Source organism: Mandrillus leucophaeus, unplaced genomic scaffold (assembly GCF_000951045.1).
Source record: "Mandrillus leucophaeus isolate KB7577 unplaced genomic scaffold, Mleu.le_1.0 Scaffold284, whole genome shotgun sequence".
Lineage (NCBI taxonomy): Eukaryota > Metazoa > Chordata > Mammalia > Primates > Cercopithecidae > Mandrillus > Mandrillus leucophaeus.
The window spans coordinates 853080-871694 of NW_012102965.1; the positions used below are offsets into that span (position 1 = coordinate 853080).

At 38.4% G+C, this 18615-nt stretch overlaps 1 protein-coding gene across 1 annotated transcript in view; it reads left to right on the plus strand.

Annotated features, from left to right (window-relative positions):
- The window catches only part of MAGI2 (membrane associated guanylate kinase, WW and PDZ domain containing 2), a 765625-nt gene that overhangs the window by 698502 nt on the left and 48508 nt on the right, over positions 1-18615 (plus strand). Inside the window, exons 18-19 of the mRNA XM_011985485.1 lie at positions 4150-4369; positions 5723-5866. Coding sequence (XP_011840875.1) covers positions 4150-4369; positions 5723-5866 — 364 coding nt within the window. The remainder of the gene's footprint in view (positions 1-4149; positions 4370-5722; positions 5867-18615) is intronic.

Sequence of the window (18615 nt, forward strand, 5' to 3'; positions counted from 1 at the left end):
GTTCCCTGTGCCACAGGTGGCATTTCTACAAAGCCTCATTCTACTGATTTCCCATTTGCTTTCATAGAAAAGTAAATGTCTGGTTGTCCTCAGCTGCTTATGTTTTTAATATATGCAAGGAAGAGAAAAGCCCCATAAAACAACTAATGCAGAGGTGAGAATTTGACAAGCCATAAGAAGGGTAAGTCCTGAGTGTTTCAGTAATGAGCCCCAGAAGTGTTTGCTCTCAACGTCTATCACTTCAACAGATTGCACTGGCTTTCCCCAGAATTCATCTTAGACTCAAGAGGAAGGACTTGAGCGCCCCAGTAGTCCCTGAGCCAGCTTCAGACACTTCTTGCCGCTGTCGATTAATCTCGCAGCCACATTCCATTCTCCTTTCCAGAGTCAGATTTCCCTGGACGTGGTTCTTGCTTCCAGCCTTGAGTGGGTGAGCTCATCCCTGGTGTGCTGAGGGGAGAGCAACAGCTGGATGCAGCCACTGCCATGTCCCATCTGCTACCAGCTCACAACTGGGATACCTTGTTCCCTATCACAGAAGCAGCGGTCTTTGGACATCCTGACTGCAGAATGAAATATTACTAGCTCTGGGATTCAGATTGACCTAATCCAAATGTTTATAAGTCACCAACATATTTGCCCAGAGTTCTGAGGTATTTTGCTGCTTCTACTACTACATTGCTTCTAAGATATTTTGCTTCTATTACTATATTAACAGCCTAGGAAGTGTCCACTCCAACTCTAGGGCCCTTTACTGGCACTCAGGTTTCCTGGCTGAACTCTGTGATTGTTGGTGGTGGCTCATTTGCATGTGAATGAAGAGATTCAGTAATCTTACAGGTGCCAGAAACATTTTTCCTAATTGCATTTAAAGATGGCCATGGTATCAGATGGAAAACTCTTTGCCATTATTTTAGATCAGGCTGGAGATATCACTAAGACAGTTTATATGCCAAGTGCATGGCATGAATTTCCTATTTCTTCATTTGTACAAGGAGTGCCCACCTACATGTCAAATTCAGCCCACTCCCATATTAGAGCAGGATAAAATAAAATGGCAATCTGCTTGCGAATGTCTACGTTGTGAGTTAGAATGAGTGATATTTTTTCCTGTGGAACTTACTCTTGGATTGGCTTCCCAGGACACCTCATACACTTCTCCCCATTTCTCAGTCCTTTAACATCTTTTGGGTGTGTACTCAGGAAGTATAAAATATGTTCAATATGAAGATAAGCAAAAACACTATTCAAGGAGAAGCATTTGTTGAAAACAACAGAAGAGCCGTTATGGAATATGTTTCAAAACTAAGTATAAATAGCAGAGTTCACCTTCTCTAGCGAGGGCAATTGATATTTGCAGTTTAAGATGGCAAGGTCAGTGAAAGAGCATTGGAAATTGACTTCTTTCACAGACTTTGAACTCTAGATGCTCAGGACAGGAAGTGATTCTTTTTTTTTTTTTTTTTTTTTTGAGACAGAGCTTTGCTCTTGTTGCCCAGGCTAGAGTGCAGTGGCGCGATCTCGGCTCACCGCAACCTCTGCCTCCCGGGTTCAAGTGATTCTCCTGCCTCAGCCCCCCTAGTAGCTGGGATTACAGGCATGTGCCACCACGCCTGACTAATTTTGTATTTTTAGTAGAGACATGGTTTCTCCATGTTGGTCAAGCTGGTCTCGAACTCCCGACCTCAGGTGATCCACCGGCCTCAGCCTCCCAAAGTGCTGGGGATTACAGGCATGAGCCACCGTGCCCAGCTAGAAGTGATTCTTGAAGGGCCCATGAGATGTGCATTCTCACCATGGGCAGCATTTATTTGTTCTGGAAATTTTTTATACCACAAAAACCTGCTAGAACTTACCATTAGGAGTCTGATTTTATCATTTCTAAAGTATCTTCAGCAATGGAATTAATAGCTATGAAGGGTTATATAGATGATCTTTTTTCAGAAGTAAAAGAACTGTAAAGCACCAGTTTTTAAAAATAATCCTGAGTTTTCCTTAAAGTGTTTCACACATTCAAAGCAACATAATTTTTTGCCCTAGCTGGTATATTATTCACTTAAAAGTTAGCAACACTCATAAAAAATTTAGTATGTTTTCCTTATTAAAGAATTCTTCAACGTGTAGTTCAACTTAAAATCCTGACACATGACACGGGGTAGAATATAGTTTGAGTACTTGATGGCCTGGATGAGAGTGTTGAAAGTTTCATCTGCTCCTATTTTTAGTCATTTGTGTTACTTTGGGGGAGATTCTTACATTTCACCCTCTTTGGCCATACCTCGTGACACATTTGGTTGGAAATAGAGCACACAGTGGATATTGCATATCAATACCATACAGATCGTGGAAATAAAGTGACTATGCTATAACTTAAAACAGTGTGACATCCAAACCACCAAACAAGCTATTTCCAGAAAGGAACCAACACACACTGACAAATGTCACCCAGTTCAATTCCTTTTGTTTAATGCATGCATTTGCATAGTTAAGCATCTTATTCAAAATATATTTTAAATAATCCTATTCTCAGCATGCATGCTCTCAGTAGGCGAGTGGACAATTGAGGTATAAAGCAAAACCAAAATTATGCAGCTCACAAAAGGAATGCCTCTCCTCTGCAGGGTTAAGTAATAAATGGGACCTACTCAAAGGGTTGATTAAAATAACTACATTGCTAACTCCCTTCTAAGAGCCCCAAATAAACACATCTATTGCAATGCACTTTCAGTGTGACCTCGCCAAATATTAGATTACACTAATGGCAATTGTTCAGGCAAGTGATCTTTAAAAACACTTAATACTAATCAGCATTGGTAAGACCATCAGCCATTTAAAAAAAAAAAATCTAGACTTAAATGTAAGAATTCTACTGGTTTGCACTAGTTTTCCCGACACATTTGAGCTTTTTCTTGCTGCTAAATATTTACTCAATTCCTCATACCCTCCAATTAATTTTAAATAAAATTGTTACTATGTAGAATATATTTTTCAATCTACCTACATCCCTGGGTAGCTCATTATAGACTGTTGCCATGGCAATAGGTAATGAACAACAGAATTAAGTGGCCTCCATACCATGGTGATAATTTTTCAGTTCACCTTATTAATGATCCCATAATGGTAGGCATTGGCTATTTCTTTTTTTTTTAATTTATTTTTTATTATTATTATACTTTAAGTTCTAGGGTACATGTGCATAACGTGCAGGTTTGTTACATATGTATACTTGTGCCATGTTGCTGTGCTGCACCCATCAACTTGTCAGCACCCATCAACTCGTCATTTGATTGGCTATTTCTTTTGAAACTAGTAACCGCCTCAGCTTAAAGCAGTTTGGATTCACAAAGCAATGCTCCTAGCTCTGGTCTCTGTGTTTATTTCATTAGTAACTAATATCTAGAAGCAAGCAAGAGATAAATGTTGGACATAAACATTTTTGCCTTCTCTTCCATCTTATGATTACAGTAGTATTTGATGCTAATCTTGATAGCTATGATCTAGTATTTAAGCCTCTATGTAATATGTTTCCAACTTTACCAATGATTCAATGACTTGCCACTTGATTTGTAGTTGGTGATTATATTTTACCATCACTCCTTTAACCTCTGTAAAATATTCAAAAAGACCCAACTCAGCAGGTTAAAATAGCCTTTGATTGTGTATTTGTAATATAATTAGAGATCACTTCAATCATGTTTTTATGAAGTAATGAATGATCTGCCAAGGGGTGTGTGTGAGAGAAAAAGGTAAGAGTGAGAGAGGAAGGTTGGTTTACTGGTGTTATGATAGGCTGATGTTTTGGGATGTGTAGTTCAGTGCTTCAATCCCTAGATTTGCTGTGGCTGTGCAGTTTTTAAATAGCCAAAGTCAAAGAGGAACATCCATGAGTCCTTTTCCACAAGGTTCTGGTTGAACCATCATTTTTACCTTGACTTCGTAAGGAGCCAAATAAAAAGTATACAATATGGCACTTGTCAGAGATTTTTAAATAATATTTAATCTTCTCATAATCCTGAAAACCAACAGGACCACCGAGAGGAGTGGTTTGTGTGAGCTGCCATGGCTAGACCACCTCTGGAGGCCATGTGATCATTCGAATCTCCTTAGAATGCAGAGTTACCAAAGCAAATCCCATTTCCATTGATTTAGTTACAGATCGGAAGTGAAAGCAAGGCAAGATGTGAAACCAGACATCCGACAGCCTCCATTCACAGACTACAGGCAGCCCCCGCTGGACTACAGGCAACCCCCAGGAGGGGACTACCAGCAGCCCCCTCCTTTGGACTACAGGCAGCCTCCACTGCTGGACTACAGGCAGCATTCCCCCGACACCAGGCAGTACCCTCTGTCGGACTACAGGCAACCCCAGGTACCTCCTCCCGGAGAGCAGAGTGGGCCCTGACCAAGGCTTCCAGAGAACTGCAAGGAATGAAATAGGAGAGGCAGAGGAAAGAGTACCTGGGATAGACAGCTGAAGTTCTATTCCTAGTTCTGGTAACATCGGGGTAACACCTACATCCTCAAAAACATACTGGATAAATAAATCTATTTCAGAATAAAGCAGGTCAATAAATAAATAAATATGGATAAATACATAAATAGTGGATGAGTAGTAATGGAATAAACTAATCCCTGCTAATACTAGCTAACTCCCTGTACGTTTCCTTTTCACAGTTTTAAAAATGCTTTAACCTGGAACCTCTGAGAGTGCTGCTAATGCAGAAAATTTTAGAGATGCTAGCAGTGGAGGTATTTTAGGTCCATAGTGTTTTACATGGCCCCCTACCTGCCACTCTGTGATAAAGGGCCAAGCCCCGGTGGAGAAGAATAAGACCAGGCCTGGCTTCACAATCCAGAGTGTAGCGCCTGCCACAGCCAACAACTCTCTGTCTACACAACCAGTGTCACGGTTATTATGATTATTTGTTGATGCGCTTCGTGTCAACTTCCTTAACTTCTCTGAGATTCAGTTTCCTAAAGGGAGAATCTTCTTTACAGGCCAGGGTGAGGATTCAACATTTATGAAGAATCTAGACCAGAGTTTGGTATCTAGAAAATACTTCCTACTTCATAACTACATATCAAGATATAAATTAAGTACAATCTCAAATGTATCAGATTACATTGTGTTTTATTATGAATTGAAAATCACCTTTACGCCCAAAGATTGTAAGAATAGTGAAGATCAGAGAATCTTGGATATACTGCATTTTAGGTAAAAGAAAAGTTGATTTTGTACATTCCAACTTGATATTCAATAGTCTGTGAGCCTGAGACATGTAATTATCAGATCCCACTAAATTTCACTTTTCTAATCAGCAAACTCTGTAATTTACATACATACATACACACACACACACACACCCCTGACATTTATTTATGGTGCTCAACAGCAGTGAATGAGAAAAGTCAAAGGAAAGATGGTGTCACTCAGGCCTATCTGTAATCATTCCACGTTTGCCAAATAAACTGATGAACACCAGAATAAACAAGCTACAGAGTAATTCTTTGATGACCACGTAAACTGTGCTGTGGCCTGCTCAAACCTTTGGAATTTTGTCTTTCATTTGGATAGTTTATGAAGTCAGATGACAACTTCTCCCAACATCATGTCATTTGGAATACGTTAACTAAGAGAGAGAAAGAGAATACAGAGACTAGCCACAGAAGCTTCTCTGATAACTAAACAATTATTTATTCCATTTTCTCCCCAACCCCAAAGGATTTTGATTATTTCACTGTGGACATGGAGAAAGGAGCCAAAGGATTTGGATTCAGCATTCGTGGAGGAAGGGAATACAAAATGGATTTGTATGTGTTGAGATTGGCAGAAGACGGACCAGCAATAAGGAATGGGAGGATGAGGGTAAGAACAGTCTCTTTTTATAGAATTACTTAATTCTGAAAGAAAAACCCACTGTGGTATTGGAAGAGTGCTAAAGCATGCTGTCAAGCACGGTTGCTGTAGGTTTGCCTTCTTTCTAATTCATGATGACCCAGTTTCTTAAAGGTTTGGCCAAATGCTATTTTATAATAGCTCTCATTCTCATTTTTCTGCCTATGACCTTCTAATTGATTAACCTCAATAAAGTACTATTTTTCTAAAGAGCAAATGAAAGAAATCTAAGAAATAGCTTGAAAAGGAAACATTATTGCTCCATAATTCTTTCTACGGTTTGATGATTCTGTTTTCATTAAGGTTGAATCTTTTGAAATTTATTTTTAGTTTTGTACCTTTTCCCCCATATTGATTAATCACATGGTTTTGCGGGAGTTTTGGGAAATTTTTCCTTTGTGTTGACTGGTCTTTTGGTTTGATACTGGGCAGACAGAAGCATTAGAAGAAAAAGGGATTTGGCTTCTTGGACACAGGTTGTTCTTAAAAATGACAACAGGGGCCGGGCGCGGTGGCTCACACCTGTAATCCCAGTACTTTGGGAGGCCTAGGCGGGTGGATCATGAGGTCAAGAGATTGAGAACAGCCTGGCTAACATGGTGAAACCCCATCTCCCACATCTACTAAAAATACAAAAATATTAGCTGGGCATGGTGGCACACGCCTGTAGTCCTAGCTACACAGAAGGCTGAGGCAGGAGAATCGCTCGAACCTGGGAGGCGGAGGTTGCAGTGAGCCAAGATAGCACCACTGCACTCCAGTCTGGGCAACAGAGCAAGACTTTGTCTCAAGGAAAAAAAAAAAAGACAGCAGCTAGAAATTTTCCAATTAGAGTATAAAGTTGAGAGTAGATTTTTTCATTTAATAATTACTTTGAGGCATCTGATTGATGGGTAACTGATTCTTCGTTTAAGGGTACAAAACAAAGCTTGTTAACAATATAAAATATTAGTGTTTTTACTCTCTCTCTCTGTGTGTGTGTGTGTGTGTGTGTGTGTGTGTGTATGAATAAAAGCTAGAATTTATTCTTGCCCTCCCTCCTGCCTCTTTAAGTTAATAAAGAAAAGCTGTGGCTTTGGGGTTCCGGAACCTTGGGTTCTTGTGCAGAGCCTCACCAACCAATTTTCCCTGATGACCGAATCTGTTATTTCTACCACCAAGTCTACATTTCTATGATACGCATTTCCAAGTCAGGGGATTATCCACAGTCCAAAAGCAGAAAGCATGCACATCATGTCTTTATTTCTCCCTCCCACCACAATCCTTTGACAGCTGGGAAGCCTCCGAGTTGGAATTTAAACCCAGGCAGGGCTGACACTAGAGACTGGCAGCCCTCGCCCTGATGTAGCACCACCCCCTCTTACCCCATCTAGCCCTGGTTTGAAGATGGACCTCCACATGGTTTCCTGGCTCTACAACTTCCCTATAAGCCAGAAGGACACTTTCTTAACCTGCCGTAAGGCCAGCTCCCAAGTAGTTCAGTAAAACAAAATTAATCTTTGCAGTGCAAGTGAAACACAGCAGGAAGACCACCAGCGAAATGGCCAGAGCCCTGTGAGAGATAGAGACCCACGGTGGACTACAGGGCTGGTCTCTGTAGGTTGCAAACAGTGGCCATGTATTTTAACAAGGGGTCTAAATGACTCGCCGCTGTATATATACAGTACTCCCAAGGCAAAGAAGCCTAAATAGAGAAATACCCTTGCAGGAAAATATTCCTCTTTCTTACAGAATTTAAGCCAGAGCAATAGTTATCAGCATGGTTCCTGGCATCAGCATCACCTGGAAACTTGGTAGAAATGCAGATTCTCTAGCCCCACCCAAACCTGTTGAATCAGAAACTCTAGGAGTGGGGTCACCAGGCTATGTTTTAGGAAGCTCTTCATGTGAATCTCTGAGGTTTTACCTTCTGAGGTTTTATTACAGAAACCTGTGTCAACTGCAATCCAAAAACATTACATAAAACTTTTCAGAAATAAGCAATTTATAAATTTTAAATTGTGCAGCATTGTGAGTAGCATGCTGAAATTTTGTCCTTCCCACAAGGTGAAGCAGCCCTTTATCCACACTGTAGATGCTACCTGCCCATTGGTCACTCAGCAGCCCTCTCGATCATCAGATTGACTATCATTGTATCACACTGCCTGTGTTCAAGTAACACTTATTTTACTTAGTAATGGCCCCAAAGTGCAAGAGTAGTGATGCTGGCATTTTGTTATAATTGTTCTATTTTTTTATTGTTGTTGATCCTTTGCTGTGCCTAATTTGTAAATTAAGCTTTATCATAGATAGATAGATAGATATATATAGATATAGATATAGATATGGAAAACAGTGTATATAGGGTTAGTTCTGCGCGTGATTTCAGGCATCCACAGGGGATCTTGGAATATATGCAAGAGGTATGAGGGGAAACTACTGTATTCGCTTTATCAAAAAACCAGTGGAGAGTAGCAAGTTTTGACTTTAATTATTTTACTCGATGGTTTTTCAACAGCAGTTAATACTGACGTATTAAAAGTTGAATAGACAAAACAAAACACAATCTGTGAATGCAGAAAATAAGGGGAATAATAAATAGAGATATATCATTGTCACATCTGATTGCTTTTCTTCAGTCACTCAAGAAGGCTGGCGTCATAAGAGAAACACAATGGACATTCAGATTTTAAGGAAAAGGATAATAAATTATTAGAAAATACTACTGGATCTGTTTATAAAAAGAAGACTTACGTTTGTAAAATAGTCTAACAAAATTGGGAGAGATGAAATTTGCATAGCTAGTGAATAAATCTCTGATACAAAGCTCCTAGGAATATAACCTAATTAAAAACCGAAACTAAATAGAAAACACAGGCAAAAAATAATGAACATAAAAAATAATATTGGAGAAGCTCAGTAAAATAGGGAATGTAAGAAATCAGGAGACATTTGGAGAGAAAGAATAGAAATTCTAAGTGCTTAAATAAAAATCTGAGAGTCAAGTTAAAAGAGAATCTGAAAGGAGATCAAGTTTGCTCTTAAAATGGTAAAATATTTTCCTGTTTCCATAAAAGTGTAATATAGTTCGCATTTCCATAAAATGTATTTTTATGATGAAAAAGAACATTATTTCATAACTTCATCACCTGCAGCTGGGTACCATTTGTATTGCCTACTTAGCATCACATAAGCTTATTTATAAAATGGTTTACCTACTTTCTGAAACTCACATGAAGCAAAAGTCTGCCTGCAATGGGCTTTGGAACGACCTGAAACATTTTGTTCAACTAATCAATGCACAAAAAAGATACCACTTGCCCATCTTTTTTTAAAATGGAAAGCAACATTCCCTGAAATTAGCTTCTTTGAAATTTGTCATCTTTCCTTCTATAGACCAGATATAACTAGCCAATACAAAAGCATCCTGGTTTATATATTGTTTTTATTAAACATAAAACCATTTACAAGAATATTTCTAACATATGTAATAAGTATAAATTCTAACAATGATTCAAGGACCTATGAACCCATAGCCCCGCTTAAAAAACAGAACATTACCAAGCTCCCATGATTTCATTCTCCTCCTATTCTCCAGCCCTCAGAGGGAACCACCTTCCTAAATAAAGCGCTTGACATTTCTCCTATTGTTACCACAGATCTGTGTATCTCTCAACTATATCATTTAGCTTTGCACACTTTGTGAACTTTATGTAACTGGACCGTACTGTACATGTTCTTCTCTGTGGCTTGCTTTCTGTATGTTATGTTCATCAGATTCATCCAAGGTTGGTGCAGGAAGCTATAGTTCATTTATTTTTCACTGCTACAAATTATTTCATTATGTGAATATGCTACAACCTATAATAATTATCTGTTTTTCCATTTTACGGACATTTGAGATTTTCCCTGTCAGTTTACACTTTGGTTGTTTCCAAGTTTGTTGTAACTCATACAATCTTTGTACATCTTTCCTGCTGTACCTATGCAAGACTTTCTCTAGACTAGACTATATGCCTCAGAGGGCACAAATTTAACTTACCTAAGTAACACAAAAGTATTGTCTAAGGTGGTTGTAGAAAGTTATACTTGTATTAGCATGTAAAAAAGTTTTTCTTACTACACACACCCACAGATTTGTACTTCAGACTTTTAAACTCTCATTCTGGTAGGTAGAAAATGATATATTTTAGATTTGGATTTGCATTTCTTGATTACAAATGATATTCATCATTTTTTCTTATTTTTATTAGACTTTCATGTCTCTCTTAAATAAAAAATGCCTGTACATGTCTTTCCCCATTTTCTGTTGAATATTTCTTCCTGTTGATTACAGAAGTGCTTATATGTTACTGGTGATCATTTTTCATCAATTAATGTGATACAGATATCTTATGCCAGCTTGTGGCTTGTAGTTTCACTTTTTTTATGATGCTCTTTGATAGTAAGAAAGTCTTCATTTTAGTGTAATTGGCTTAACCCTTTTTCTTTTTTATAGTTTCTGCTTTCTGTGTCTTGTTTGAGAAATCATTCTCCAAGACAAGGTCTTAAACATCTTCTCTTATATCTTCTTCTAAAAGTTGTATAGTTTTACTTTCTATATCTAAGTCTTTAATCACCTACAGCTGATTTCTCTGTATAATATAAGGTAAAACCTCAATCTCAATTTTTCCATAGGGATAACCACATGTCACAGCATCATTTAATGAGTATTTATTTGTCCCACCCCCCCCCCGCCATCTGCAATGACAGCTCTGTAATAAATTAAATTTCTGTAAATGCAATGGTCTGTATATGGATTCTTTATAGTGTTCTACTAGTCTGTTTGTCTATCCCTGTGTCAAGGCCATACTTATCTACCTTTTAACGAGCATTGATTTTTTTATGGGGAAACTTCCTCTCCCTCAGACACACATCTTAATTCTTCTGGGGTGTTTGCATGTTCTTGGGCTTTTGCCCTTCTATATAATTTTAGAATTCGCTTGTCAAGTTTCTAAAAAATCTTGTTAGAATTTTTATTGGAATTGCTTGAAATTCATATATAAATGTGGAAAAATTTACATCTTTATAATATTGAGTCTTTCCATGAACATGATGTAATCCATTTATGTAGATTTTCCATAAAGTGCTTAAATAAACTTTTATAGCTTTTTCCATAACATACCTGCAAATATCTTGTTAGACTGATTCTAACGCACTTTTTGTGTTTTCCTTTTACTCTTGAATACAGTATTTTTTAATCTTTACACAAATGCATGTGTTGAGTGAATATATGCTTTTATTATTTTTAACCCAGTCTTCTTTTTTCATTTTTTTAAGAGCAGTTTTAGGCTCACAGCAAAATTGAGAAGAAGGTACAGAGATTTTCCATATACTCCCTGCCCCACACTTGCATAGCCTCCTCTCTATCAACATTCCCCACCAGACTGGAATATTTGTTACAATGGATGAATAAGTATTGACACATCACTATCACCCAGAGTCCATAGTTTACAGTATGGCTCAGTCTTGGTGGTGTACATTCTCTTTTTTTTTTTTTTTTTTTTTTGAGAAGGAGTCTAAGCTTTGTCACCCAGGCTGGAGTGCAGTGGCACAATCTTGCCTCACTGCAACCTCTGCCTCCCAGGTTCAAGCAATTCTCCTGCCTCAGCCTCCCAAGTGGCTGGGATTACAGGCACATGCCACCACGCCTGGCTAATTTTTTTGTATTTTTAGTAGAGACAGGGTTTCACTGTGTTAGCCAGGATGGTCTCTATCCCCTGACCTGGTAATCTGCCCGCCTCAGTCTCCCAAAGTGCTGGCATTACAGGCGTGAGCCACCGCACCCAGCCAGTGTTGTACATTCTATGGGTTTGGACAAATGTATAATGGCATGTATCCACATTATAGCATCACAAACAGTATTTTCACTGCCCTGAAAATTTTTCGTGTTCCACTATTCATTCCTCCCTCCCCACTAACCCCTAGCAACCACGGATCTTTTTACTGTGGGCGGAGTTTTGCCTTTTCCACCATGTCATATAGTTGGAATCACACAGTATGTAGTAGGCTTTTCAGATGGACTTCTCTCACTTAGTAGTATGCATTTAACTTTCCTTCATGTCTTTTAAAGGCTTAATAGTTCATTTCTTTTAGTGCTGAATAATATTCCATTGTCTGGATGCACTACTGATTTTGGCAATTATGAATAAAGCTGCTATCAATATTTGTGTGCAGATTTTTGTGTGGACATAAGTTTCCAACTTCTTTGAGTAAAACCCAAGGAATGCAATTGCTGGATCGTATGATACAAGTATGTTGAGTTTTGTAAGAAACAACCGGTGGTCTTCCAAATTGGCTATACCATTTCACATTCCCACCAGTGACGAATGAGAGTTGCTGTTTCTCCATATCCTCATCAGCATTTGGTTCTGTCATTGTTGTTGATTTTGGCCATTCTGATAGGCATGTAGTGGTATCTCATTGTTTTAATTTACATTTCCCTGATGGCGTATGATGTGGAGCATCTTTTCATATGCTAATTTGCCATATGTATATCTTCTTTGGTGAGGTATCCGTTAAGGTGTTTGGCCCACTTTTTATCAGGTTATTTTCCTTTTCATTGTTGAGTTTTAAGAGTTCTTTGTACATTTTGGACAACAGTCCTTTATGAGATACATCTTTCATAAATATTTTCTCCCAGTCTGTGGCTTGTCCTTTTATTCTCTTGATATTGTCTTTTGCAGAGCAGAAAATTTTAATTTTAATGAAATCCAGCTTCCTAATTCTTTCATGGATTATGCCTTTTGTGTCATATCTAAAAAGTCATTGCCAAATCCAAGGTCTTATAGATTTTCTCCTCTGTTATCTTATAGGAGTTTCATAGTTTTGCATTTTACATTTAGATCGGGATCCATTTTGAGTTAATTTTTGTGAAAGGTGTTTTGGTCTGTGTCTCAACTCATTTTTTTGCATGTGATGTCCAGTTGTTCCAGTACCATTTGTTGAAAAAACTATTTTTTCTTCATTGCATTGCCTTTGCTCCTTTGTCAAATATTAGTTGACTACATTTATGTAGGTCTATTTCTGTCTATTCTGTTCCACTGATCTATTTGTCTATTCTTTCACCAATACCACACTGCCCTGATTACTGTGGCTTTATAGTAAGTCTTGAAGGTGAGTAGTGTCAGTCTTCCAACTTTATTCTTCTCCTGGCTATAGTACTTTTAATGTAATTTTAAAATTAACTGATAATCAGTGAAGAGAAAGGCAACTGAATTTTGTATATTGACCAATTATATCAGGCAAAATTTACTGAACTCTCTTATTACTTCAAATAATTTATCTGTACCTACCTCTGGATTTCCTGCATAAAAATCACATTTTCTATAATTAGAGTTTTGTGGGTTTTTTCCTTTTAAGTCCCATTATTTCTTTTTTTTAATTTCATTGGCTTGGCTTACTGTATGATGCTGAATAGAAGTGGTCAAAGCAGGCACTTTTGTTTATTTCTAATCTTAAAGAGAATGCTTTTTAAAATTTCATTAAACATTATGTTTACTGCATTTTTATAGATAACCTTTATCAGATTAAAGATGTTTTCTTCTATTAGTAGTTTGCTAGGAGAGTTTATTATGAGTAGATGTTGAATTTTGTCTACTTTTTCTGCATCCATAGAAAATACCATCCGATTTTTTTCTTTTATATGGTAATTAATATGATTAATCATATTAAAGGATTTTTATGGTTCAATTACTCTTGAGCTCCTGGGATGAACCCTATTTATTCATGATACGTCATTTTTATGCATTGATCAATTCAATTTTCTGTTATTTCCTTTAAGATTTTTATATCTATGTTATTAAGATTGGCCTATAATTTTCTTGTAGTATCCCAGAATGATTTTGATATTAATGCTACCCTAACCTTATAAAATGAGAAATAGAATAATCCTTTTTGTTGCTGGTATTTATGGTTGTTGTCTAGGAAAGTTTATGTATGTTTTGAATTATCCTTGAATGTTTGGTAGAAGACACCTCCAAGTCTAGAATGTTTTCTTCATGCGAAAGTTTTAGTTCACTAATTATGTTTCTATAATAATTATCTTCATATTTTATATTTCTTTGTAAGTCTATTCTGATAAACTGCTTTTCTTCCTAATAATTTACCTATTTCATCTTAGTTTTCAAACTTTTTATATCATTTTTATTTTTATTTTATTTTTGAGACAGGATCTTGCTTTGTCACCCAGGCTGGAGTGCAGTGGTACAAACATGGTTCACTGCAGCATCAACCTCCTGAGCTCAAGTAATCCTCCCACCTCAGCCTCCCAAGTAGCAAGGACCACAGGTGTGCACCACCACACCTGGCTGATTTGTTTCTTTCATGTAGAGATGGCTCTCACCATGTTGCCTAGGCTGGTCTCAAACTTCTGGGCTCAAGCAATACTACTGCTTCGGCCTCCCAAAGTGCTAGGATTACAGTTGGGAGCCATCACACTTTGCCTGTCTCCTATGTATTTATCTCTCTTTCATTTGACTACTGTTCTGGTATTCTATTTTTCTTTATTAATCATGCCAAAGATTGTTCAATTTTCTTTCATTCTTTTCAAAGAGTCAGCTTACATATTTGTCTTCTTGCTTATTCATTTCTGTTTTTATACTTAATATTTCATTCCATCCATTCTTTCTGGGTTTACTCTGTTGTTCTTTTTTTTTCTAAGTTGGATGCTTACAGTAGTAGTTCTTAGGCTTTCTTCATTCCTATTAATATACAAATTCAAGGCTAGAGATTTAATATATAGTATGTTCATTAAGTTCCAAATACATTCTAATTTCTACTGTGATTTCTTCTTTGACTTGTGGATTATTTAGAAGGTGTTTTTGTTTTTTTATTTCTGAATGTATGGGGATTTTCTAGTTAGTTTTCTGTTCTTAATTTGTCTTCAGAGAAAATACACCACATGATTTCAGTCTTGCTACAAACTTGGCCTAACATGTTGCGTTTTTTATATACGATCCATGTGTGCTTGAAAAGAATGTGCATTCTGCAATTGTTGAGTGCAGTGTTGTATAGATGTGTTCATTGGATAAAGTTTGGTTATTGAACTATTCAACTATTTTATAGTCTTACTAAGGTTTATCTATTTGATCTATTAGGTTCTTAAAAATCTTTGCTAATCGTTTTGCAAATTTTTCTTTAAAAAGCTATCAATTTTTTTTTAAATAGAAATGGGGCCTCACAATGTTGCCCAGGCTGGTCTTAAACCCCTGAGCTCAAGCAATCCTCCTGCCTTGGCCTCCCAAAGTGCTGGGATTACAGGCATCAGCCACCACACCCAGCCTGAAGAGCTATCAGCTTTTACTTTGTATATTTTGAGGGCATGGTTTTTGGTACTCAGGTATTTCTTTTATTTTCCAAGTGAATCAAATCCTTCTCATTATGTAGTGACCTACTGTATCTCTGTCAATGCTTCTTGCTTTAAAGTCGGTTTTGTCTGATGTTATTATAAGCATACTAGTTTTCTTTGGTATGTCTTTTTTATCCTTTCACTTTTAACCATTCTGTGTCTTTATACTGCCTGTGTTTCTCTGGCCTATTAACCTGGATTTTTTTATATTGTAACAATGTATTTCACCATGGTCATTTCAGCCCATTTACATTAATTTTATTTACTTATACTTTTATTGAATTCTATCATTTTTGTTCTTTTCCTATTAGTTTCACTTTTTCTATCTTACCCTTTTTATTTTTCCAACCCTCTTTTGAATTTTTCTTTGGGGTTCCAGTTCATGCAAGGATCTCCTATTAGACTTTCCATGTGTAGCCCCTAAGCTGATTTTCTATCATTATTGCCCGGTCATCAGAATGGAAACGCAAGGTGCCTAGGAATCAGTAGTTATTTTCTGGGTAAAAGCTGCCTTTGGTACTTGTTTACCTTCCAGGACTCATTCTTACTTTGCTTTTGGCATCAGAGGATTCTTTACTTTCTTCCCTATTCAGCAATGGTAAGGTTAGGGAATCTAATCCACCATATTGCTAGAAACAAGTTAGTAACATTTACCTTTAACAACCAAGTTACGGCAGCTACAACCACTTCCAGCTTTAGAGCTGGCAGTTGCCCCCTCTCACAGTATGTCCACAGAGAAGCCCCAGAGGGTGCCTCCCGTGTGCCCACAGCATTCATTCTGTAGCATACGTCCTTATCTTCCTCTCCAACTCCAGTCCCCACTTGTGTGAGTCCCTGCCCACAAAGTCACTAATGAGTTCTTGCCACTGCCACATAGTCCTGCCTGAGAACACACTCCACAGTCAAGGGACTGGCACTGTGATCCCTAAGGCTCCCTCATGCACTTCTGGGTCCTGGGCACAGAGAAGCATGGTCCCCTCCACCCGCCACACACTGTCACCTCAGCACTGCAGAATCCCATTTTATCTTCCACAGGACCCAGGTGGCTTGTCTGGGCCATAAATGTGAAGGCCTGCCTGGCTGGAGGCTTTGCCTGGACTGGGGAGGAGCCTCTCCATATCTTGCTCATATCCTGCCATTGGGATTGAATGGCATGGCATACAGTCTTGAAATAATATGTCCCTGAGTTCAGAGAAACAAAGCATTGACGCTGATTCCCTTAACAAAGACTGTCACGTGGGCACAGAATTTCCCAGTGGGAAAAAGTTGGGTAAAACAGCGATATATACCCATTGGTGAGTTTATCTGTTTGAGACCTCCAGTCATTGGTGCACAATTTACATCTATTTCATTTATTTCAATCACCTAAGATACTTTCACTGATCAGCTGTCTTAAGCTTACTCAATTTCTTCCTTGTCCTGAAGACTTGCTTGGAGGAAAACGCTTACCTGTCATAATGACTTTCTTGTCAGTTTGTTTTCCTCCCTCCTAAGGAAATAACGAGGTAGTAAAAAGAGCAGGCGCCTGACAGACATATTCAAATACTGGCACAGCAGCTCACTGGCTGTCTAGCTCTGACCTGAACAAGTTACCCTGTCAGGCGCTCACAGCTGCTCTATAGCCTTGATCAAATACCAGGTCCTCTCTGGGCAGCTTCAGGGGCCCACACTATGAGGGTTGGGAGGAGGCAGGAGTCCTCCTGAGCAGCAGGATCAGTTGAGTCAACTCTAGCAATTAGTGGAATGACAGCTTGTCCTCATATCCTGCAAGTCGTTTCACAGAGAATCAATTTTACTGATCTAATCAATGGGAATCATATTTTCCAGGAAAGGTAAGGTGCCTAGTTCAATATTTCTGAAATTTCCCCTATTCTTCCACTCTCTTCTTCTCCCCAAGGCCTGTGCTTTTATTTATTAAAATACAGGCATGCATCTCTTGATGACAGGGATATATTCTGAGAAATGCATTATTAAGTGATTTTGTCCTGCAAACATCAAAGAAGTACACTTACAAAAACCTAGATAGTACAGCCTCCTACACACCAGGTTACAGCTCCTACACACCAACCTATAGCTCCTAGACTACAAACCTGGACAGCATGTTATTACACTGAATACTGTAGGCAATTTTAACACAGTAGTATTTGTGTATCTTAACATATCTAAACATAGAAAGGGTACAGTAAAAATATCATATTATAATATTATGGGACTACCATCATATATGCAGTCCATTGTTGATCAAAACATCATTATGTGGTGCACGACTGTACTCACTACTCAGCACAGAGGTACAGAGAGCATCTTTTAAGTAAGTATGTCAAGAGGCTACAAAAGCTTTTAAATACAAATCAACTTGTATTTGCCTCCCCTCAGTCTGCTAGCTTAGGTGGTTCCTTTTCAAAACACTCATCTGATCTATCTGCTTACTGTTTAAAACCCTTCAGTGGCACCCCATGGTCTTTCAGGGTAAAGATCAGATCCTCATCACAAGGCTGCCAGGCCCTGCATGTTCTATCCCCAGTCCCCCTCCCAGGTCATCTCACACAGCTCCTCCATCCCTTGCTCTGTTATCCCACCAACCAGCTTCTCTCCCCATGCCTCTTCCTGCCCATGGGGCTTTTGCAATGTTGCTCCCTCTTCCCAAAAGGCTCTTCCCCCTCCCGTCCCCCCCATTCCCCTGGGTAAGTCCTCCTCATCCTTCACATCCCAGTTCAAGCATCACTTCCTCAGAGAAGACTCTGTGTTTTCCAGTCAGGTCTCATCCACCTGTCATTGGCTCTCCCAGCAACAGGCACATCTTCTTCGTAGCATTTGTCACAGTGATAATTTTACATATTTGTGTCTGATCACTTTATGAAGTCTGGCTCTCCAGAGCACAAGCTCTGCAAGAGCAGGAACCATGTTGCTCTCGGCTCCCCACTATACCCCAGGGCCCAGCGCTGTGCATGTGGGGCACTCAGTAAATATTGACTGCTGAACACATATGTGAACAGAAGTGTGCAGTTGTGTTTTCCAACTCTGCACATTCACTAGCTGTGCTTATCACGTCCATGGCCACAAAGATACCTGATGAACCAGGACATGGGATCTCACAGGTAACTGACTATATGAATATATGTGGCAATTCAGTCTAACTCACAGTCAGTTTTTTTTGGATCACCGTCCCTGTTTGGATACATCTAATTAAGATTTTGCAGAATCAGTGACGTTGTATATGCAAAATCCTATTGTGCCTAGCATTAAGAAATGCCTTTAATCTTAAACTAGGTGACATTCCAAGACTTGTTTTCCTTATATGTAAACTATCTCTCACCAGACGTGGATGACAAGGAAAGAATAGAAATAAAGT